This window comes from Orbicella faveolata, unplaced genomic scaffold (genome assembly GCF_042242905.1).
Source record: "Orbicella faveolata isolate gen_17 unplaced genomic scaffold, um_ofav_v1 contig_47, whole genome shotgun sequence".
NCBI lineage: Eukaryota > Metazoa > Cnidaria > Anthozoa > Scleractinia > Merulinidae > Orbicella > Orbicella faveolata.
Window position 1 is genome coordinate 15169521 of NW_028301577.1, and position 25327 is coordinate 15194847.

Sequence of the window (25327 nt, forward strand, 5' to 3'; positions counted from 1 at the left end):
AAAGTGCCAAATAACATGTAAGGTTAATGTTGTCATTTAAGAAATGATTGTGTGTTAATGTAAAGAATTAACAAACAGTATGATTTTATGACGTCACTTCCAGTGAATTATAAGAAATATTTGAAAAATTAATTTCTACCAATTTTTTTTGGATTTCGTAATGAATGTGGATCTTTTTGAAAAAAAAATGATATAGGAAAAATGTTTTGTAGATACTAATCTAAAAAATTTGTGCTGTCTATGATTTTTAGGCCGTGGGAACCCTGTGGTAGTGAATTAAGCTTGGAACTTTCAAAGCATTTTTGGTCCAAACTCGCTGTGATGATACGACCACTACTAGGCCGTTTTTGTACCAATTTAGTTTTCATCTTGTTCTTGTTTTTCTTCTTTACTTAAGCTGCATACCAATTGGCACACCCGTGACCAAACATTCAGTTTTGCCATGCTCTTGGTTTTGCTTGGGAGATCATCATGGAACACAACTGTAAAATTAAAGTAAAGTTGTTTCTAGGAGCAATGCCAGTATGACCTTGACTTCACAATTAAGCTTCCTTGAGGCTTACCAGAGATCTCATAAGTAGGGGGACGACATCCTTCTCAATGTAATGAGAGCACCACGCTCTAATCTATATCCGGTAATAAGTCAATATCACCCTCATCTTCCTCTGATTGAAATGACATTTCATCGGGCTGGTTTGAACAGTCCGCCAGACGACATAGATCACCACACTTCAATCCATTCAGGATACACTCGCACATGTTGCTCTTGCAGACCCTCTTGCATGTGCACGCCAGGAGCTTGATCACGGCTTTAGGAGCCGGCGACCCACTCATCCATACTATATCCAGCCGTTGACTGCCCTCGTCACTTTCTAGAGCCCGTCCCTTGCCAGCCAGATTTTGAACTTGGTTGTTGGTGAGTGCATTCTTCCAGACTGCAGTCTGGTAATCGGCTCTCTTGCAGTGATGGTGTATGCAGTCGCGACAAGGTGGTAGTTGATGTGATTCAGCCTCACCTTTTTTCAGCAAAACACTGCGTACCGGCACTGATTGACATCCTCATTGCCTTTCTTCATCCCGTACATAGCACACACAAACAACTCAAGCTGGACACACAGTTCCTCTATAATAGACCACTGTTCCCCCAGGTTTTGAAACATGACTTGGAACTCGTTCTTGCTGCAGCAGAGCAATTTGAGTGGCCTAGCCTTTCCGATGCCCGCGAAAGCGCTCACACTATCACTGCCCGTAAAGGCATGAAGTCCAAGAAGTGCCTTGGAAACTTCCTGTCCAAGTACACCAGCTATCTTACTGATGTCAACATACCTGGCTTGGTGTTGCAAAACGCATCTCTGACAAATAGAGAACGAAAATGCATAGTGTGCGCACATCCGTATCCTCGGATGAAATGATAACTGCCTTCACATGCAGTGTTGCAGCATGTTTCATGTGCAGCAGGAGACGAGTGTCGGCTTCTTGTCCAGATGAGTGTTCGATTACTTCCTGCACAGCATCCACCGTTAGTTTGTAGCATTTGGTGCCACATGTTGTGTAGAGCTCTTTGTTGGCAAGCTTCTCTCAACTTGGGGGCTTTCTCCAGTAGTCTTTAAAAAACTTAATTAAGCTATTCTTGTTTTGGCCATTTCGCAGAAAGTTCCTGAACTGTTTTATTTTTTGCCCGGCTGTGAGATTCTTGTATGTCACCAATTCTCCTTCTTCTCTCTATTCTCGCTCTGCAGACTTTATACTTATCTCATTGTATACATGAAAAACTACATCTGTGTGTCTGCTGTTTCCTCCCTCTTGTAAAACACGTGACAGTGCAGCGTCTGCGATTTGACCAAAGCCATCAATCACGAATACAGAAGGGCTTGGTATTTCTGATGTTGGTTGAACTAGTTTCTCCAGCTCCCTGCCAGGCTGTGCCTTGTTAGTTTTGTGCCACAAGCCATTACTCGTTGCCAAGGAAGATGGTAGTGGGCCAAGGGGATGTTGTAATACCTCCTGCATGTGCAATTGACGACTTTCGGCTATTATCATCCTCGCAAATACGATCGATATTATCAAATGCAAGGACTGTATCTGTGTGCTTGAGGATGTTACCTGGCAGGGGAAAGCTGGTTTGCTCGGCCATACATAACTTCTGTAAACAGAGGGACAAATTCAGCTCTTCAAGCTGAGAATATGCAATGCCGTGCCCCAAGCGATCGAGTAGCTGGATTAGTTTGATGTTCCCAGTGAGTGATTTCACTGCTGACGGGAGAAGACTGTGTTTTGCTGCCTTAAAACGGCCTCTCGTTATTGCAAACACTAAGTCTTGGGCAACAGAGCGCTTGGGCCATGTCGTCCTGTCCGTGAGGGGTGAATCACTGCCACTAAATAGATGGTGCAGGAACGTGTCAACAACCTCAGGAACTTCAGTGTTACCTCCCTGAAGGCTTGAGACATTTGGAGGCCATTCTTGCTGGTCACTAAAGTGGTCTTTGACTGATTGGCGCACCTTTGTAGCCATGCAAGCAACCTCTGTGACGCATACTTCTCTAGGACAATGCCTCAACAGAGTAACTTCTTTCTCCAGGTTAAAGCAAATCAGGACAAGTTCATCTCTTGTAAGGTTGTCTGGATAAACCGCTACCTTGTTGGATTCTGTTTGAATCATGTGTGATGTGTCTTTAAACTCGTTTTCTAACTTTCGCCTGAGGTGTTTGCTAGTAGATGCCTTTAATTCCTCGATTCTGCTATCTAACATGAATGCCTTAAGTCTCTCGTTAAGTTTTGAAAGCTCTATGATACTCTTATTAACAAGAATATCATTTCTGATATAACTGAACTATCTGACTAAGGCCGCCGCCTCAGCATTACCATAGGGCTCATTCATTGTATTTTCATTTTGTTTGGAAACTTCAGCACTGGTGCTACTGACATTCGTGTCCTGTCGATAACAAGAGTGGTGGAAATGAGCCTCAGCCGCTGTTAGTTCACAGGAAAGAAGAGCTAATACACGTGAATCCATTTTGAGCTCTGCCAAATTTCTCACTGAAATATCTGTTCTAAGCTGTCTAGCTTGTGTCAAGCTCTCTCTGGTCTTTGAACCCTTTTTGTATTTGTCTTTCTTTTCACAAAACATGCAGATCTTTTCATAAACCCTCGAGGTACTCAGCTGACCTCTTGTGGATGCCCTTCGCTGGCCATCCCCATCAGTAGTCAGCTCCTTATCTTTCTTACTCTCCTTTTTTTCATCAGAAATGAGTTTTTCAAGATCTCTATTCATAGTGAAAATGTTTCTACACTTTCTATAATAATAGACTTCAGGAATTTCATCTGGTGAATTTACCTGTATTCAAGAATATCCTCGTGATGTCTCAACTCTGCAGCCCATCTCCGTGTTCTCCATGATTCCACAGAATTCAGGCTTATGAGCGCTCCGTCATTGTCACTACAATGAATCATGCAATACATTTCCCTTCTTGCACACGTCTTTGGAATTTCTGAGTCCTCAGACATGCCTGCTAGACTGTCAAACTCCTTTGAAATGTAATAGAATCCACTTCTAGTCAAACTGTAAACACCGCTTACGTGAAACAAGATGGCGGCTACCCTAGTACCAGTCTTTTTGGCCATACCCTAGTACCAGTCTCCCCGGCCACACCACTACGGGAGAAATAATTAAAACAAAAATGCCAACACTTTTGGTGTGAAAATATGCTTTATTTTTATCATTTTTCTCAAGACACCAACTCACCTACCTTTCCTTTTTACCGAAAAAAATAGTGTAAAGATAAATAGTGAAAACGATACGGAGCAATTTCCCACAGGATACTCAACTTGAACCAATATCGTCCAGAAATTATTCCAGACTTAAAATTCAGTTAATGAAAGTAAAAAGCTACTTAGTACATATTGTCAGGAAGTTTTTTATAATTTTTATCTCTCTACATAAAATAGACCTTTTAGTTATATGTAATGGAAGATTTTTACCACGGTAGATATGTCACGCTTCGTACGTGCAAAAACCCCACATTGTTTTCGCAAATGTAAAACTCTAATGGGAAATAAACTTGCTGTATATCTTGATTTTCAATTTTATTTGACTTTCATTAAGAACAAACAAGTCTACGGTGGTAAAAAAATGAGATTTCTCAGCGAGCAAAAAATAGGCCCTCGATTCTCATTATGCTACGTGCGTTAAATTGAAGGTCATGTGACAGCCTTAAGCTACCAGTACAGACTTGCTATCATATATTTTTGAATTGTACTCATGATAAGCTTTAATTTGATATATGATAGCCTTTGCCACCTCAGGTGGTACCGATCTGCCATTTTTAGCCACTTGGCTCATGGACTAAATGTGAAAAATCAGAACCGAACTGTGAGCCTTCTGGGCCAACATACATTTGGCATAAAATTTGAGGCTAAAATGATGACCTTTTTGCCAGCGAATCCATTAGATTGATCAACATAGTGATTCTTGGATGTGAGTTGTAAAAATAACATTTCAGTAGATCATTCATTCTCAACGGACGCCATTTGATACTGGAACTTGAACGCTACTAATGTTGTGAAATAGGTAAGCTTAAAGGACCCTAGTCAGCCTCCACCATTTTTGATACCATCAAAATTATTGATATGGTATGATGAAGAATAATCTTATTGCTTTGCTGTAAGTTGCATTCCTGAAATTATGTTTAATTATCTTTAATAGTTTCACAGTGATCCCCTTCATTTTCACAAGCTCCATATAAAATACATTTATAACAATCAAATTCTTGCATGTAAATAAAAACAAAGGTGTGGCTGACTAAGGCCCTTTAAGGTGGCTCAAAACAGTTTCTAGCACTTAGACTTTAATGGGTCGTTATAACTACTCTTGATGCTATTATCATATTATCAAAAAACTGCCCAATCATTGGTGAACACGTTATCATTTTTGTGGCACAATAAGTTACCATAGCAACAGTGTGACCAGCTAAAAACACCCTTACTCATTGTATAACAAGATCAAATTTAATTACAACATTGTCACGCAATAGCATGGTCATAATCTATTGCCAGCAATGATCATAGTTTTTTCGGTTCTGATATTCCACAAAACCATTTCAAATTAACATTGATTTCAAAACCCACTTAAATGAGAAGACATTGTTGAAGGTAAACAGCATTACCTAGCTTGACACTTTAAACAACCAGGATGCATTAGTTCTCAAAATTTGGATAAAAATTCACGGGAACAAATAACATAATTCAATGAATTTCACTCTAATTACTTTTGCACAGTACTGTAGCATTAAGAGCAATTTTCAAAACATTCTCTTACATTGGCTTATAAATGGCTAAAATCTTAATGCGATCGCCAACAGCATGTCACGTTGTTGATCTATATGTGATCAAGAGGAGATGAATAAAATGAAAACAGAAGTGAGGATGATCATCCTCTCTTGGAGAACATCAAATCCACAAATCCAAACCCACATGCTCCCTCCTGGTTGACAATAAAGTTTCAAATGGCCCACCTCCAGAATGAAGATGTAAGCAGATGCCCAGCTATTGCCTTGAAGGGCTGGGATGGCCAGTGCTGGAATTAACTGATGCACTATGTCCCCTGGAGAAAGTTCACTCCAGGATGGTGGAACTGATGGGACTGTTTTTGACCACCGCTTGGTGGGTTACCCCACCTACCGAATCAAGTACTATGGCCTTATGTCCATGCAATGACATGTTCAATTGTCACACATTCTTATTCAAAAAATGTCACTTTGGTACTTTGGTAAACAACTACTACATCACTCACACTCAAAACATAGAACTCAAAAACAAAATTATGTACATAATCAAGAGCCGATAATCAGGAGCTCCTGACATAATTTCATTCACCTTTTGTAATCACAGGTTTTGCTCACAGAGCACTTTGATCTAGATCCGTTGTCTAAGGGACCACTAGAGGAACAACATCAATTCTTGCCAATATCATACCTTTTGCCAGTTAATGATTTTTATATTTCTTTGAAATAAAAAGGTTTGGAACAACAGAAACATGATGTGTTAATTGAAGCAATATTTTGGTCACCAAGTTTCATCCTAACCAGCCATGTTTTCCTCAGAATTTGGTCTGAGAGAAAAGCATGAAAAATGAAATCCTTGCGATTATCAGAACAATGGCTGCATAGCGCAGAAGCACAGCACTTATAACTAGTTGAATGGGGTTTTTTAGGTCCACCATGTCTCGCTACAAGTTTTGAATCACACCACATCCTTGGCCCCTACGCTTTCATGAGCCAGTGCTCATAACTAAGGACCAAACAACGGCTCAAGTCGAAAAATCAATTTTGCTCATTTTTTGTTCACAGATTGGCCCTAGCTAGTAAACAAACAGACCAGAGTTAGTTTTTGCTAACGCAGCTTTTTTTGGGAGAAATTTGCGAAAAACGATTCCACCCCGATTGAGATCAAAATCTACTTCCTGTTATGCTAAATTTTCTGAAAATTTGATTGCTTTGCACGTCGCACAAAAAAATCTCTGGGCAAATGGTTTTAAGTCACCCGCCTTGGCCTATGCTTCTCATAAATTTTTCCCTGAACTGCCGTGGGAATGTTAACAATTAAGTGACGCGGGCGGTCACCCTGCATAATTTGTTTCCAACAAACCACAGATGGCTATCTTAGAACATTTGGGTGAAAAAAGAGGAAAACATAATGGACCACTTTTAACTTTAATGTTTTGAAAGGCATCGCTTTGGAAATTTCGTTAATTAAAAACGCCAACTAAAAGCAATTTACTTGGAGTTCAGGTGTTTCTGCCATGTCCTTTTAAGCTGTTGTTCTTTCTTTGACCATTTTAATTACAAGAACGAGTTCTGGAAAGAGAATCGTTCCAAGTTCATTTGTTAAGCATAATGACAAGTTGATATTGTTGGTTTGTAGCCTTATGTGATCTGAAGGAACGCAGCAGTGATTAAATTTGTATTTGTTGATTTTGACGGATCGATTTTTGGTTAAACCTTTTTATTTGTACCAGTACATTTAGCGCCTTTTCTCCTTCTAAAAAGTCAGAAAAAGTAAACTGAACAAATCCTAAAAGTTTAAATCATAAATAAGAGAGTCAAGAATTGTTCACCTCCTAGAACAGTATTCTCGCACTAAAGAGACGATAAGATAGATATTCACTGCTTATTCCAATAATAACGATTTTTCAGCAATCACATTCGGTTCCAACACAACTGTCTAACCTATTTCTATTGTCCCTTTTTCCTTTTTTTTCCCACATCTGATCTAGTCTTCAGAATAGCTTCATTTTCTTGGAACATTGCTAAGGGGAGGGGGGTCAATTATACTGGCTTCTGTTCATGTTTTGTTCTAAAACGTCAAGGACAAAGTTGAACTCGTGGGTTTTAGTGCGTGAAAAGGGGAGGTGTCCTAACAACTTATGGCCAGGATTGTAGGTTTACACTAGAGGAAATTGTTCGGGATTCATAATGAATCCGAAACATTTTAGTGCCGGATTGATTTTGCCATTTACACAAAAATGGATGAATCCGAAATAAAAACTCCCAGGTTTGGTCGTGTCTCCAGGGATTTTGAATCGGGAATTTAAAGTGGGAACTTTGAATCCGAAAACTTTTGAATCCGGAGAGTTTTGTCCTGTAAACAATTTTCTCTCGAATCCGGATATTTTTCCGCCTGTGATCTTTTGAGTTTGCGGTGGAACAAAAATGGTGGATTACATGATCCAGTTGTAGTCGAGTCGTAGGCACATTGATGGCCATTTGATGGCAGTCACTGGCTGATTACCTCGGGCTGTTTCAGGTGTAGGTAATCACTTTTACAATGGGTAATGCTATATTGCTCAGAAACCCAATTTATCGACGCAAACAATATTGACGTCCTCAATATTGCGCAGATGACGACGATGGCATGATCGAAAACCTTGACGGTTCTAGATGTTAAGTAAAGACCAGAATAAATGCCTGGACCTGACATGATGGACAACAGTACCATGGTCAGCAAGTTGAAAGAAAACTTCAGACTGTCTCAACCTAACCCTAGCCTTATTTTTGGAGGCATTTTGTTTCTCGTTGTTCAGGTAACAAACTGCTTGTTAACCATTCCATCATGAATGTTCCTGGAGTTATCGTCGTGTGTAAACGGTTAAGAATCCGAATATCCTTTCACTGTAAACCCCTACTAATCCAAATACTCTAAAATTGATGAATCTGGAAACTTTTACGAATCTGGAAGAACTCCTTTAGTGTAAACCTAGTCCTAGATTTACCACTGTAATGTTTATTTGTCTACCAGTGTTATGATCTGCAAATTTCATTTCATTGATCAAACAACCAAAGTAGAAAAGATGGATTTTTCCCAGTATGATTGAAACTTAAACGCAATTTCTTCCTCGGCTAATTCAATTCAAGAAATTCCAGATTTTCTAGCTGAGTTTGAGCATATTGTGTAGGTACAAATTTTCTACACAGCTAGAAGAGCTGAGATGCCGTCACACAGTCAGTAGTTTATAGAATTTATGGTATTTCCACTTGACTTTATTTGTCAGTCAATGATTCAATTGCCATAAACCATAGAGGATTGGTTAAGTGTATCTCTAAAACTGCCACTGAATTGTAAGTTATCAGTGAAATTAATAAAATAAACAAGTGTTAAAATCGTTTCCCGGAGCACTGTAGTCACGTTCTTTACCGGGGATGTAGTGGGTGTTGCAATGCAAATGAAAAACTATATATATCCTAACTTAAACAAAAAAACATTTTCCATTATTTTATCCACACAACATTTCAAAAATTGCTTTCATCCGATTGTTGGAAACGAATATTTAATCAAGAGTGGTTACCGTGTCACACAATTGTTTACATTCTAACAGCGGATTTTGGGCAAAATCTATGAGAAACACAGGCCAAGGCGGGCGACTTGAAACCATTTGCCCAGAGATATTTTTTGATATCCTAACAGGTGGGTGTATATTTAATCCGTAGAAAGTGTTTTTATGGTATTTCAAGTTATAGCCCATAGAAAAATATGGCAATGTTTTTTGCAATAATTCCCTTGCAACACATTGTAAAATTTTGCATGTCAGTTTGATCTCTTTTCAGGTTCAAAACTGACTTTGATTTATTTTATTTTTCACTCAGTCATACCACAAAGACCTGAACTGAATATAAAATCCATTGAAAGATTCTCAAGTAGATGTTCTGGGGAGCGCGAAGCAATCAAATATTCGGAAAATTCAGCAAAACCGGAAGTAGATTTTGAGCCCAATCAGGGCGAAATCGTTTTTGGCATATTTCTACCAAAGAAGGCTGTATTAGCAGAAACTAACTATGGTCCGTTTCTATTCTTACTAGGACCTATCTACGAACAAAGTACAAGCGAAATCAATTTTTCGACTTGTACCATTGATAGGCGATTTATGTCAATTTTTATACACATTCACTCTTATGAGACTTCCGGTAATAGCCTGATTTGGTGTATTAGGGGCAGTTTTGTGCCCTGTCAGTGCAAGGCTCACATTCGAAAAGTCAACTTCAACTCTACATTGATAAATAGCTAAATATTTCAATTGCCTTCTAACACACTCAACACTAATACCTTTGTTCAATATAATACAATGTTTCACTGTAAATAAAAGAAATCAAATTAACTTACCTGACCAAGACTTTTCACATATAGTCTGTGGATATATCAACATAAGATATAATAAGACTCAACTTCAGCTTTCTGTTTACTTAAACATAAAGTGTGTGTCTGAGGTATTCTAATAAAATTATGTGCAATCTTATTGTTTACTTACCCTTAAAAACAGAAGCAATGAAAGCAACGACTCCACTGCATCTGTCTTGTAAACGTCATGATCAACTAGTGTATTAAAAACTGTTGGGAAGTAGAAAATAGAAAAAATAGCAAGCTGAAAGTCACTTGAATCTGTAGTGAAAAGCATTTAATATGCACTTTGTTAAATACTTATTATTTACTATAGTATGCATCTAACTTTTCCACTAATCAGGAGTTGTTGAACTCTTCTATTGCTCAACTATTATCCAAAGAATCATGAACTGTACCCCTCTAAAGCTCTACAATTTAGTTAGAACTGTGTGTGAATTATGCAATAATTATACCCCTCCATGGTTCTATGTTTAGTCGTTTCTTTATCTGCTCTATGAACTGTATTCTTCTATAACCAAAAGCTAAACTCATTGCTTCATCTGTTGTATATTAAACTGTGTTCCTCTGTTTCCACATTTTAGTCATAGTACGTTTTCTCTGCTTTACAAACTACTTTTCTATCAATGTTTCAGTGACAACATCCTCTACTTTAAAAACAGAACACTCCTACTGATCTAACTGAATTCTTGTCTTGATACTGATCATATAATTTTGTTACTTATTGTTCCATCATGTTACTAATCATTTCATCTTGATACTGATTATTCCAGACAACGAATCAATGACATCAGCTGATTAATCGAATACAAAACATTTTGCGGAGCACCAATTACTCATTGATCCATTGATTGCTCATTGATGCCATTGATTATCCACTGATTAGTCATTGGCTGCCTCTGTAATTATCATCCAGATAAAATTCTCCAATCTCCAGATATTGGTGCTTGAAGTATTGTTCAAGAAATCAAGATACTCATCACCAGGTGTAATAGAAGAATTTGTGAAACTGAATAAACTTGATTCAAGAACAGTAAAAGTTTGATTCAACAACATAAGATACAGAGGCTGCAGCAAAGAATCCAGCAGATCATCAGCAGGAAATAACATTGTTGAGATTAATTAAACAGAATACAGTTTGAAATCAACAAAACTTGTTCCATTAATTTCATAATGCAGGATGCCTGAGGCAGACTGTGTCAAAGTTTTGGTTGAGCTTCTTTCTTTTTGTTCTTCTTCTTCGTAGTCACATACACTGTATGCAAATTGACCTTATCTCACAGGACCATGTGGTCTGTGTTTGTTTCAAGTGGGTGTATGTGAAGTTGAAATCACATCTCGTGGAAGAAACATCATTTTAGCCATAAATTTGCTTCAAAAGCTCCCATTTCAGTGAGAGCATGCTCAATAGTTGCCCTAACCATTGCTTTCCTACAATGCCGACTGAGTAGGAATTTAAGATTTTTCAGGCAAACATTCGCTGAGTGGGAATTTGAACTTGCAAATCTTGTACATATTTTTCATAACAAGACCCACCGCTAAGGCAGAGCCCTGTATCACCCATAAATGTAATAAAAACTATAAATGTAATACCAACCATAAGTGTAATAAGAATTAACTATAAATGTAATACTGACCATAAATGTAATAACTTTTAACCACAAATGTAATAAATCCACCAACCACAATGTAATAAATTTGAACAGAAATTAAATAAATTGAACCATAAATGTAATAAACTGCCTATGACCTCTGAGTCACGGGGCCAAAAACCCTGCCATGCTCTTATTTCGTACATGGTAGTTCCAGGCTCTCAAATAGTCCGAGGTGAACGAAGATGCCTTATTCCCACTCGTTTTTCCCTCACTCGCACGCTTCCTGGAACAGGCTAAGTATAGGGAGGACTCATTTCCCACAGCACCATTTTGACGCAAAGCCCAAAACCCAAGAAGCCAACATTACTGTCATCCCTGCGAACATTTAGAAAGTACTCACAGTATGAGTATAAAGTCTATATACCAGAGGAGATCTCAAGTGGTCTACAATAAGTGCATTTGAGATGCTGGGAGTTGATGATGTTTTAAGCGCACTTAATTGAAGTGCTGGGAGTTGATAAAGTTTCATACATTTGAAGAAGATTGAGGTTTTTAGAGTTATTTAAAAGGCAAGTGAGAAAATTTGGAGACATCCTGGCTTCAAGCAAAAATAAAACCGAAACAGCCAAGTATTATCCCTTCTGGTTTGAACTTCTACAGTCATTTGTTCTTTTAGAATTCATTTGTCAGGGGTGGTTTGGGTGGCTAGACACCCACCTTTGGACATAAAACGAAGGCATATCTCGGTTTTCTTAGTCCCTCTTAAAGACTATTTTTCACATATATGGTTATGATGTTAATACAAACCTGAATCTTTACACAATTGCTTTACGTATTAGTTGCCATTGTTGAGTTCACGTTGTAATAAACTAGACTGGGACAAATTCCAAGAAAGCCTGCTATTTTAAAATTCTGTCGGCAAACTCAAGGAAAGGTGGTAAACACACTTTCTAAGTTGAAAATTATTCGCTGAACACAAAAAAATTGTTTACCAGGCCTGATTTTGAGTTTTTAAGGTTACAGTATACCTTCGGGTCTGCAACTTTCTTCAAATTTGGATTTTTGGGTCAAAGTAGTGGTTGAAGAATAATCTCTAATTTCTGAAAAAAATTTTTGAAAAAGGCTAAACATTGGTGGAGAAATGGCGGTTTTATGTTTTCACCAGAAGTAAAAGTTTACCTCTTGATTGACAGCCCTATGGTGCGTACGCAATCAACCAAGATGATTTTTGTGGGAATTACCTGGATGTCACAAATTAACTAATCAGTTGATCAGCATTGGTTTTCTGACTATCCAGCATTTTTGGTATTTGGTGTAACTCTATTAAGTTATAAGTAAACATAGACCATGTTTAAAACATGGACCAGTTTGAAAAAGCAAAAACACCAAAGAACGAATGAAAATACATCAATGAGTGAAGAAGCGAAAGTTCGCCACGTGGATGAAGCTATAGCTATCGTATAAGGCGGGCAAAATATTTGTGGTAAGAGAAAAGAAAGGTTCTGTAAAAATTTCGAACTTGACAGCAATAACAGGGATGTTGACAGAGACTCTTCTGACGAGTCTGATATTGACGAATCATCCATGCACAGTTGACCACACACAGTTGCTCCCCGCGCTTTCTTTTGTCTGTTTTCTCCGCTCAGCAACTCTAGCGCTCGTATCCTTTTTAGTCTTCCCCATTTTGCCAGACCAGCTTCAAGAAAAACCGAGCTACAGAAAAATTATCTCTGCATCTTCAGTGCCTTGAGCGCATTGCAAAACACAATTCAAGGGTTTTTTAGCCATCCGCACGTAAATTTCACCAGGAGGTTAATGGTAGTAAACTTTTGCAATTCCCTGCATTGATTGGCTCAGTTATCTGAGAACCCAGTTGAAGGCGTTTGTGGGTGGAGTTTGTTTGCAAAGCAGAAGATTTTTCTTAGCGCTGTTTTATCGAATAAGTTTTTTCACTTGAAACAGACACTTTAAAGAGTTATAACTCAAAGGGAATTTGTTCAATTGCCCTCAAATTTGGACAGTAGCTAGTTTAACATATGAACTACAAAAGACTGTCTGGGAATTGTTAATTTCGAAATACTTTTACTTCGAGAGTGACTCTTGTGCAATCACTCCACATTTTTTTAATCCTATTTCAAAAATGTTCTGTAACCTTTTACTGCAATTGAATAGCCAAAACAGAGACACGTTTTTTAAGCACTGTGGGCCCTGAAACCGAGGAAAAAATTGAATTGGCGAAAAACGAAATTCGCTTTGACTTGTAGCTTTCAAAAGGTGAAAGGGTGCTCGCATTTAGTGGTCGTGAAAAATTCCACAATTCATTTTATTCCAGAATTCTTGGTATAGTTTGATAGCCAGCTCTATAAGCTTTAATTTGATAGAGGGGTTTAGGTATCTACAGCTTAAACTGCACGTGCTACATTGCTTGCACGTGAGACATCCCTGAAGGTATACTGTAACCTTAACTGTGAAATCGCAGCATGAAACCGAGGCAAAACTGTTTTCCATTTTTCGAAGTTAGTTTTGAATCCAAATATTTTTTTAAATCAGCTTACTATAAATATTTCACTGGTAAAAAAGCACAAATTGATGGTGGATGCTTTAATTACACGTTATATCGAAACCATTTCGTCTCCAGAGGTCATTTATGCACACTGCAACTGCAAGGATATGTCCACTTCAAGAAATAGACATGTTTTTCTTATTATTATATAGTAAAGCTTTTAACAAATGAACTTTGTTTCTTGGCCCTCTAGGGTTGTGATTTAATGGTTGAAGAATCTAAAGGCTAATACTACGCAATAAAATGAAAGTGGCAATTTTAAACACACAGACAAACCCATGCTTTGAGCTTTGACTCTGATCGAAAACATAATTCAGCGATGAGTGTTAGAATATTGGTTTTGCAAATGAATCAAATTTGAATTAAAAATGAAAATTAAGGTACTTGGACTTAAAAAAGAGAAACCTTACTAAGTTCTGGTTGAGAATAAAAGACATTTCCATTCAAGGAAATCTAACTTCATTCACAAGTTTCAATTGGTAAAGCTTTTTATCCTGTGCTGCAGTCCCAGTCCCAGTAAACTTGCTTGGCTGCTAAATCGAGCTGGTAACTCGGAGAGCTCCATGGCAGGTTGTGTTGAGAGATTGCATGATTAAAATAATGGAAAAACGGCGAGTTTAAAGCGATCTGCCCCTCCTGTTTCGTTTGGTGAGTGCATTATATGCCAGGAGTCAAAAAAAGATGTCCTGTTCAGTGCAACAGAGCAGGGCTTGCATTCATTGAAGGAATCATCTGAAGAGCGACGAAAATTAAGAGACACCATCAACACGGAAACAATCGACAGGATATTGAGTGCAGTTGAGAGAAAGAAAGCTGAGGAACTGCACTGGCACAAGAACTGCTATACTGATAAGGGTAAGATAAGTAGATAAAGAAAATTTCTTGATTCAAGACTCAAGATTCAAGATTTCAAGACTCTGGGCTACCAAACATCTGGATTGAGAGCGGTTTCTTAGGTCCATGAACTGTGGAGTGCACACTTGCAGGTTAAGACTACAACAAAGGTCCTTGAGTTCACAAGATCACTCTTCAGGTGATGTGACAACAGCTTCTGCCACAACTTTTGGTCTATTTGGAAGAGAAGGACAACGAACTGAAACAAAGTCTCGAGAAGTCCATTCAGTCAAACAAAGGAGGATTACAGGTGGCAGTACATGGTCTGCATCCTTCTGCTCTTTGTCAGAGCTCAGAGAGAGGGAATGTGGGACCTACATCTGTATGCCTTTCAAAAAATGCTGCCATTTTTCCATCGTTATGATCACACCAATTACGCTCAATAGGGTGCTGCGTACCTTGCGCAAATGAAACAGCTTCCAGTAGAGGTACAAACCAAGTTTGACAAGGGCAACTGGGTTGTGAAAGGCTCTTCTCAACAATTTAATTGGCTAGATCCGGATCAAGATCAGGAGTGGCTCAATGGTACCAGAAAGAGGGGTGGTGGGATAGTTGGCATAACCAGGACAACAGCAGCACTGTGTAAATGGACACTGTCATAGAACCTCCTAGCACATATTGCTGTATTAACAAAGAAGATGTTCCATGTTGCCAACGATGATCAGATTGCATGCAACGAGTCCAACTCATCAAGGAAACTGCGAGATAATTCTGATGAGAAGAAAGTTATCGTTTTGCTCCGTCAAGCGAATGTTTTCAACATCAACAATCAGGCAACGATCCCTGAAAGGTTGCAGAACGTGGTGACCAAAGACATGGCAACGACACGGATAGAAGAGTCCCTACTTAACGCAAACAGTCTTGGCCAGGAGGAGCTGATCACCTTTGTGAAGGAAAGACTTAGGGCGCCAAGAGAAGATGGGCATCATCAGAAGTTCTGGGACCCTCTCCCTAAAAATAGGCTCCCACATTTTCAACCCTTTATGAAGTCAAAAAGAACAATTTTGAAAAGTGTGCGGCCATCAAAGCTGACAGAAACACCCTTCAGTGCATCATTACAGCATATGATGACAGTAAAAGAGTAGATTTGCTTCAAATCCTCAGCCATGAACTAATGGCAGTTCTCCTTGCCATCTTTGATGCTGGTAGTCAGCTGCACACTGGACATAAATCGGTCATGATGGAAGTTTTCAGTAATGGTACAGAACATCCTCGGGTCACATCAATCGCAGGGAGATTGACGCTAGTAGTAGATGATCAAGCACTGGTAATGGCACTAGGAAGACCTTCAGATTGCAACACATTCAACGATCTCATTGATAAATAATTTGTGAAAGCTGTTTTTGTCTCTGGAAAAGACTTTCACTGAACAGACGTGACATTTGACAGATACAGGGCAACGTCGATCAAGTGTGCGACTAGAAAGAAGCATTCTTGAGGCCATGCACCAATTCAAAGAATTATTGAAGATGGCTCAGTACCGCTACCCAAGTCCTGGTCCAACTTCGTGGCCCTCAATGAAAACAAGGCAGATCTAGCACGTTTCTTATCAGATAAACTTCTTGCAGGAGCCCCAGTGGATAAGATCATCACTGTTGGTGGTGGATTCGAAGAGGAAGATGCAGTCAAGTGTTCCAGCTCGAACATTGACATCAGAGCACTTAAAGGTTTCCATGAAGAGGAGGACACTCAAATGATTCTACACTGTGCTCACTCAGATGCAGAATTCCTTGCAGTCTCGTGTCAAGACACGGATGTTTTCTTAGTTTCACACCTGGGCAAAATGGGCAGTTGTGGATGAGTGCTGGGACATGAAAGAACCCCAAGTATCTGCTAATCCACACGATTCGTGAACGTCTGAACAAAACAATTCCTGAAGTAGAAACCATTCTCTACTTTCATGCAATAACAGGGTGCGATATGGTCTCCTACTTTGCTGGCCACAGCAAGAAAACATCGTGGAAGAAGTTCACAGAACACCACATGCTGCTGAGAAACCTAGGATATGGTGACAATGACGTCTGCTGAGAAGTTCATCTGCAGGGTATATAATGTTGCTGATGCTGAGAGCTGCAATGAAGCATGCACAACGTTATTTTCTAGATGCCGGTCACCAGAAGCTCTTCCCCCGATGAGTGATGCAGCACGACTGCATATCAGAAGGGCTCACTTCCAAGCAATTATATGGAAGCAAGCCCATCTGACAAACCCTACCCTTCCACTTCCAGAGACTATGGGCTGGTCAAGACTGAATGACAAGCTCATACCCAAGTCGATGTCTCTTACCTTTGTACCTGAAAGCTGTGATGAGATGGTAAACTGTGGCTGCAAATCAGGATGCAACACAATGAAGTGTAGCCACCAGAATGTAGGACTACCATGCACTGGAGCATGCAAATGCAGAAGTACTAAAGACGCCTGCTGCCAAAATGTCCTAATGATGACACTGTTGAAAACCAAGGGCAATGAATGGTACAGTATTGTTAAATTGTTTGGCATCTTTTAATATCTTTTTAAAATCAGGTCTATTCCAACAGCTGATCTGAAATTTGGTCTCTGCTTCTATAGAACATATTTCAAATATCAAGAATGTTCTGTTGCTACTGCAGAGAGTTTCATCAGATTCTGACATCAGAGATGCTGCATCTGTCTGCTATCTGAAGGATTTCATGGCATTCAGATTATTTTTAGGATGTTCAGACGAGGTTCAAAACTAACTTCCTTAAGCAAAATCTTTCATGGATTTTAAGATGCCTTCCAACTCATCCATGTGCTACTGTATTTGTAAAGAATGAAAGAAATTGTAGGTTGCAACCGTTTTTTTCTTGCTTTGAAAACTTATGTGAATCTCCTTCTACTTCTTACTTAACTTAATCAGCAAATAGCTTCTAGCCTCATTTTCAAGAGTCATGTGAACAGAAAATCATGTGATTACCGTGTAATAGAGACAGAGTCCTTGATAAACATACTCTTAAAATTCGAGCCCCAGATTTAGTTCAGAGCTAGAATGAGCTTGTACAGCCTCAAGCCAGCTTCTTGGAACTGACTGGAACTGGAAATTCGATTATAACACACTACGTTATGATATCCTAGAGAAATACACCTGTTTTTCTGGCACCAAATCAGACGTTGTGGTAGGATTTGTACCTTTTTGTGGAATTAAGACAATTAAGAGAAGTTAGGATTAACTTTTTCTCAGAAAATTTGTAAGTTGCTTCATTAAAATTCTATATCATATAAAGACAAGACATAATGTATAAAAATAGGTAAAGGAACGAATTGGGACTTCGAGACCCTTAGCCTTGTGAAAACTGGACTGAGACGCACATAACCGCTAAAAAACAAGACTGCACGACCCATGAAATTCTACTAAAATTTTATGACCCACAGTTTTTGAAGGACCATTCGCCACCCCTAAAATGGCAGAACCAAACTTGGTAAACAAGAGTTTCGTGTTTAGCGCATAATTTTCATCTAGAAAAGTGTGTTTCCCAACTTTTCCTCAAATTTGCCAACAGAAGTCAACTTTTGCAAAAGTTGTCCTAGTCTAAATCAGGTTTTGTTCTATAGTTTTGTTTAGTGGTTTATCCTTATATGGCCCATGTTGCTGATAGGATATCAAATATATCCACCCTGGTTCCAAAGAAATATACCTGGACTACAACTTTGGCCAAAGCACAGTGATTCCTTTAATTTAAAATAGTTCCACTTCCCCCATACCCTTGACTGAGTACAAAACAGAGACATCCACGAGAAATTTCATATTAAAACAGGCTTTTTCTCTTTAAGGTGATGTTTGACTGGAATTCTACCTCTTTTTTTCTCTCTTGCAAACACCTCAAGTGCAATTATTTTAGACCACTTGAGACCTCTTCTGGTACATAGACTTAATGATTTCTAAATGTTCGCAAGGACAGTAATGATGCCTTGTCGAGTTTTGGCCTCTTCACTTTGACGCAACAGAAACAATGTTGACAATGTTTATGCTCTTACTACCACATGCATACAAATTCGAATGCAAACCACATTCTATAATCTTTTAGTTGATGAAAATACAACTACAAAACGGAATGTTAGCATTTTCTGTTTGGATTTAATTCTACCATTCAATGTTGAGGGCACTAGTACATCAACCAAAGTATCCCATGTGAAAGACTTTACACTTTACACTTCTTGTTGTGGATTTTATGAATTTTATGCCATTCGAAGACCCCTGATGACTAATTAAGACATCACTGGCTAAAACTTTTGTGGAACAACAATTGCTCATCAATTACTCATCGAGTATATTTGGTAATACTCAATGAGTAATAACCAGCTGATTACTCATTGATTACCGACTGATTAATCATTACTGTCATAGATTAGTTACGTCTGCATTATTCCATCCCATTGAGCCTGGTTCACACTAATGAACAGTTTTCGATTGAGTGTTATAGATACAAAACCAAAGTAATCACTCTAGCTAATCACAAAGGACACCGACAATAACAGGTAATTACAGGTAGCTGACGTGAAGCATGGAAAAATGTGTTCAAATGAGTTGCGATGGGTTTTGGTTTTACTCCTTATTGGATGAAAAAGTGAAGCACATTTTTTTAAGCCAATCGTGTAACACAGTGACACAAAACCAATTACTTTTCAACACTCAAATGAAAACCGCTCTCACTCCAATCATGTCGGTAATGTGAACATCCTAATAAAAACTTTAAAAATGGAGGAAGAAACACTTGCTGCATTTCAGATAATTTTGTTTCTTTTCTTCAATGTTATGGCATCATAAAAAAAACAAAAACAAAAGGAAAAATGTTGCAGGAAAAGAGTGGATGAACCTGATCTTATGACAAGAGGATAAGAGAAGACATGGCCAGTACCACAACCTCCTTGGAGGGCTTTATTTGGGTAATCAAGAATATTATTTCAGGAAATCAGAATTAACATTCCTCATCACACTTGACAGTTGCTGACATTTAAAACTCAGTGCTCATGGCAACCTGGGTTTGACCATTCTTGTGTTGCTTTCTTTGATTTGTAATTTCTTGTTGTTATGAAGATGATGTTCACACTTGTTTTAACACAAAAATGGTATCATAATGACAGAGACATAGCGACGTGAGGAAAAGGACATTTTTCTTCTTATATCATTACGTGTGTGCTCATGGCATTATGTTGCTATTATGTCCTTATATCAGGATGGTCACACTGCCAACATAACAAAATAACATCCTCCTTATGTCATTATGCTTGTCATTATGTTGTTATGTCACAAGTGTGCGCCAGGCTTAACTAACTATGGTTAAGTTCAAGGCTGCTGTCTAATGCGCGCCCAGTTGCCTGAGGTGCCTAAGTTACGAGTGCAGGTGACTAAAGTTTTGTTCAAGAAGCCCAAGTGGGCACCTAAACATGGAGTTTTCATTCCAATCTAATCTCCCTGATGACTTCAATCTTGTCATGAAATTGGTGAAAAATAATTACCCAGGCAGTGAGGCCTGGGTTTAAATTTCAGCTCCGTTTTTTTTTTCCTCGTTCAGTCACAAATCACCATTCTGATGCAATAAAAAATTATTTATTCAGAAACCATTTAGTGGATAAAGTCAAGAAATTGCGATGTTATGGGAGATTAAAGTAGTATATAGGGGATTAACCAAATACCATTTTGCAGAGGGAGCCTTATTTCACCTTATCGCAGCCCCCACCATCAAGACCAGCCCTCACAAGCTCGGGCCGGTTGAACCTGGGGGCTGCGAAACTTTGAAATTCGGCTCCCTCTTTGAAATAGTATTTGGTTAATCCCCTATATACTACTTACAAAAGGGAAGGGAGAGACACCAATTAGAAATGCGCGAGCCCGTTGTTATATCGCCTGAGCCGGGATGACTCGAGCACCAAACAAGTGCAGGTGGCTGATGCGGGGCCAGAAAGAAAGCTGCGGAAAGCGTTGTTACGGGGTGTATTGCAGGCAGCACAACTACCAGCTGAAAAAAGGAATGAAAAAGCCAGAGCCTTGCAGAGGCTGCGGAGTCGGCCTTCTATGCGACTACCGTCTCTGCAAGCCCTGTGGTGGTAATGCACTAAAACGTCTTATCCGCAAGCGCGAAAAAGCAAAAAAATTTTTCGAACATGTTCGGCTCGAGCTGAAAGAAACACATCAGTTAAAGAAATGAAACCTTGGGTTATAACACAAGGAACTCTGGCTTCCAACAACCAAGAAAGACTGGAAGAAGAACTCGCAGAATTAGATCCCGCGGTATTGCGTTATTTCGATCAACTTCTTGCAGAGAACGCGCCAGTGGTAAGAAAGGTTGGCCAGAACGTGCTGGAAGAACCAATTTCTCAGGAAACGCAGGCGTGTCTGCAAAAGCCACTACTTCCGAAGCCTTACCAGCCAAGAGCCCCTCCACACCAAAGAAAGTCAAGAAAAACGCAGGAGTTTCTGAGGGAGTACGACCCCTTCCCTGCACGGAAAATCAGAACAGTGACAGACTACCAGAAGACTCTGGATCTGTTCGACGATGCAGAGAACGAAGGGGAAGAGAGTACAGGCCGGCGTTTCATTCGATGGCGCTTCATCAGAGGTCTGGGGAGAAACCTAACACCGGACTTAATGGCGAAGATACGCGAAAGAGTAAGCGCGTCGTTCTATCTGAGGCACGTTTTCGCGTACCAGTTGCGCAACATTGAGGATGGAACAGTGATCGTGTACTACTCGAACCCCAGGGGCTCACAGTGGTTTAACAAACTGGAAGACACGGAAAAATGGTTTATCACTCAAGAAGAACTGCGTCTCGACAATGAAAGAGTTGAAAGGCCCAGCACAAAGTGGGTTTTTGAAAACTTTTTCAACGTTGACGTGAAGGTTGTGCTTGACAGGCAGCCGTTGGTGGGAACAGGGCCTTTGCCTGACTGGCTGCGCAACCTTGCCCATAGCCAGTCGATGGTATCTTTGGACGTGTATAACGACAACCTGTGCCTATGGCAGTGTCTCCCTGTGCACCGAGGGGCGCGCACATATCGTTGCACAAAAGAAGCCCGAAGAATGGCTCAGAGTTTCTATAAGCTCGAAGCTATTCCACCAAACTTCAGAAAAACGTCTCTAGATGAGTTGGACAAGGTGGAAGCCCATCTGAACAAGGGCTCGCCCGTCTCATCTCTGCTCGGAATACGTGTCTACGAGCCTGAGCGTTTGGTAGGAGGTGAAGTGGTATGGCATCTCAGAATAAACCCAAACCCCAAACTCAAAAAGATTGTGACAATAGGTGTCTACGAAGGCCACGCTTTCTTGATAAAAGACATCACAAAGCTGGCGAAAACCTCTGCCTGCGTGCACTGCGGGCAGAGGTTCACACAATCTTGTCATCTGCAACGCCACCATCAAACCTGCAGCACAGGAAAAACGGTAGTCTTTTGCCCAGAGACAAAAGTGGAAGCGCCCCTGACGTCCTTCGAGAAAGTGATGTACCCCCCAAAGGGCTCAGCATCCGTTCAAGCGATTCTGTGGCTGGAGCGAGAAGCAAAGCGCCGGGGAATGGGGTTGAGAGATGGCTTCCGCGAGGAAACAGAAAAATGAAGGCCTCTCCTGTTGACGGGTACAACCACGAAACGAGGACAGTGTTCCAATACCACGGCTGCCCCTTCCACGAATGCCCAAAATGTTACCTGCGCTATCAAGAACAAATGATTCTGAATGGCAGGAAAACGGCCAAAGAACTGTACCAAGCCACCTTGAACCGCACAGCAGTTCTGCGGAAGATGGGCTACGAAGTAATCGAAGCGTGGTCTTGCGAAGTTGGGATTCTGAAGGGGGAACTCCCGAAGAAGGAAACGAAAACGTACCCGCTGTCATAATCTATGATTTCCAGTCGTATGGCGACAAAAACTACCAAAAAGAGCCGACAGGAACGTTGACGATCGAAAACGCCCACATCCCGATCTCGGTCAGCATCGGCGACACCCTCGAAAGAGAGCCCACCCCCATTTGCGAAAGAGACCCCGCGGAGTTGGTCCGAAAGTTCATGAAAGAGCTGGAGAGACGCGGGAAAAACATCCAGGACCAGGTGCGTGCGGAGTTCGTTCCAGAAGACGTGCACCTGCTGCCGAAAGAGCAGCAACAAAACATTTACGAATGGTGCAACCAGGTACCGATATTGGGGTTCAACTCGGGCACCTATGACCTCAATCTGATCAAAAACTACTTTGCCGGCGTTCTCACCGAGGAAGAAAAGAAGATCAGGGTCGCGAAAAAGGGGAACAAAATCATGTTCTCGCTAACAAGAGGGCCCGTTTCCTCGACATCATCAACTATCTGGGACCGGGGACGCGCTATGATAAATGGGTGAAAGCTTACGGATGCAAGACAGTGAAATCATGGTTCACCTACGAATAGTTCGACACCTACGAAAAGCTGGATTACCCCGGGCTCCCTGAATACAAGGCCTGGTATTCGAAGCTGAAGGGTGGCTACGTTCTAACGCAGGAAGAGTGGGAGGGGTGCAAGCAGCTGTTCAAAGAAAAGGGCATGCGCACCTTCGAAGACTGCCTGCTTTATTACAACAATCTTGATGTGGAGCCGGGCCTCAAGGCGCTCGAAAAGATGAGAAACTTTTACACCGAAAAGGGAATCGACATTCTGAAAGACATGGTGGGCATGCCAGGGATCAGTTTTCACTATTTGCTCTGCGGGGCGATGGAGCGCGGCACAGACCTTTACAGCCCTGGTAGAGAGGCTTACGAAATGCTCAAATGGGCAGTTGTTGGTGGACCCAGCCTGGTTTTCACAAGACGGCACCAAGCCGGTGTGACAGGGATAAGGTCACATCAGTTCGAAGAACCGCGTCTTTGTAAAAAGATTCTCGGTTTCGATGCCAGCGCTCTCTATCTCTCGACCTTTCTCAGAGAAATGCCTTGCAGGAAGGAGACGGTCGTGCACTACAACGATGACCGCCAAGCAGAAGCGACCGAAGTTCTGATTCGCCAGTTTAAAGCCGGGGAGTGTTTCGGCTTCGCTGAAGTTCGCATACAGATCCTGGAACGTTTGCGGCCAATGTTCAAGGAAATGTGTCCTTTCTTTCACAACAAACATGTTCCCGCCGAAGCTGTGCCGGAACACATGAAAGAGTACTTGGCGAGAACGGGCAGACAGCGCGGAGACGGGAGAAAGCTTGTAGGCGCTCTGTCTGCAGAACGGATGCTGGTGTACGCCCCTCTGCTGCGGTGGTACGTGATCAATGGGGCGGTTGTCACGAAGGTTTCCAGAGCAATCGACTACGAAGTGGGCAAGATCTTCACCTGGTTCGTGGAGCAGGTGACGGAGGCACGCCAGACAGGAGACACGGACAGAAGCAAGGCGCTCCTCGCCAAAGTGTTTAAACTGGCGCTTACGGGAAACTGATCGAAGCGCTGGATCGGCAAACGAACGTGATATACACGAAAGACGAGAAGGTTGTCGACAGAGCGCTGCGTAGCGCATATTTCGAAGACCTCGACGAGATCGGGCAGGCCTACAAGCTGGAAAGCCGTAAGCCTCGGATTACAATCAGACGGCCGTTCCAGATTGGAATCGCTGTCTATCAGCTGACGAAGCTGCGGATGTTGGAATTCTACTACGACTTTCTTGACAAGTACGTCAACAGAAGAGATTTTGAGCTGATCCAGATGGACACAGACAGCAACTACATGGCGATCTCGGGCGAGCGGCTCAAGGACGTTGTCCGGTCAGAGCTGAAGCAAGAATTCGAGGTGGAAAAAAATCAGTGGCTGTCTTGGGACAACTGGAGCGGCCACACCCCAGGTCTCTTCAAGCTTGAGTGCGAGGGCAGCCGGATGATCGCGCTCTGCTCGAAGTGTTATTATGTCGACGAAGGAGAGGGTAAAAAAAAGAAGTCAGCACAAAGGCGATGTCAAAGAAGCAGACGAGATCACATGGCAACGTTTTAAGGAAGCGTCGGAAGGCAGTAAGGATATGGCAACCAACAGAGGTTTCAGGATGCGGGACGGCCAGATCGTCACTTACGAGTAGCAGAAGCTGGGGCTGAGTGCTTATTACGACAAGCGGTGGGTGCTGCCCGACGGGATACACACTGAACCAATCGAATATCACATCTAGTTCACGTAGCCGGAGGAAGAGTAGTGTTTGAAGGGACAATGAGCAGTTCTTCACGAACAAAGCCGCGCTTCGGCCCGTTGCGCAGATAGTAGAGAACGGGTTGATCCGGTTTGGAAAAAGATCTTTCAATGCTGTAAACTTTCAAAGACCAGATTGGGTTCATTGCTCTTTTCACACCCTCTTCAAGCTCGCCGGGCTCGTAGAGATAACGAACTTCAACAAGAGAGGGGAGAATTTTTTCGCTTTTTCCAACAGGCCTCGAATAAGGTGTCGACGGCCTTGCACAAACGGCTTTTTCTTTGATGGCAATGGCAGGTTTCTTGCCAATAAGGCTTGTGACCTTGTTGTTCAAAGCCGAAACAACTTCTGGAAGTCTTTTCACCCAGGCACTGGACCGCTGGCCCTCAGGGAGAAGCATTTCCACGGCGTACTGGTGCCCGAACAAGCGCTGAGCCAGAGAGCGGTTGAAACATTCAACAATGGCCTAGTCGCGGTGAATGTCAACAC

The 25327-nt window shown here is 41.0% G+C and overlaps 2 protein-coding genes across 2 annotated transcripts in view; one reads left to right on the top strand and one right to left on the bottom strand.

Annotated features, from left to right (window-relative positions):
- The window catches only part of LOC110065443 (uncharacterized), a 425702-nt gene that overhangs the window by 368298 nt on the left and 32077 nt on the right, over positions 1-25327 (bottom strand). Inside the window, exons 4-5 of the mRNA XM_089279275.1 lie at positions 9797-9876; positions 9652-9676 (exon numbers count right to left, since the gene is read on the bottom strand). Of these exons, the coding sequence (XP_089135401.1) occupies positions 9652-9676; positions 9797-9876 (105 nt within the window). The remainder of the gene's footprint in view (positions 1-9651; positions 9677-9796; positions 9877-25327) is intronic.
- LOC149097299 (uncharacterized) lies at positions 20879-22285 on the top strand. Its single transcript, XM_089279769.1, has one exon. It carries the CDS (start codon positions 20879-20881, stop codon positions 22283-22285), a length of 1407 nt encoding a protein of 468 aa, XP_089135895.1.

Bases quoted from the DNA above. Each gene is read 5' to 3' on its own strand.
- LOC149097299 (XM_089279769.1), top strand. From the start codon at position 20,879: ATGAAACCTTGGGTTATAACACAAGGAACTCTGGCTTCCAACAACCAA.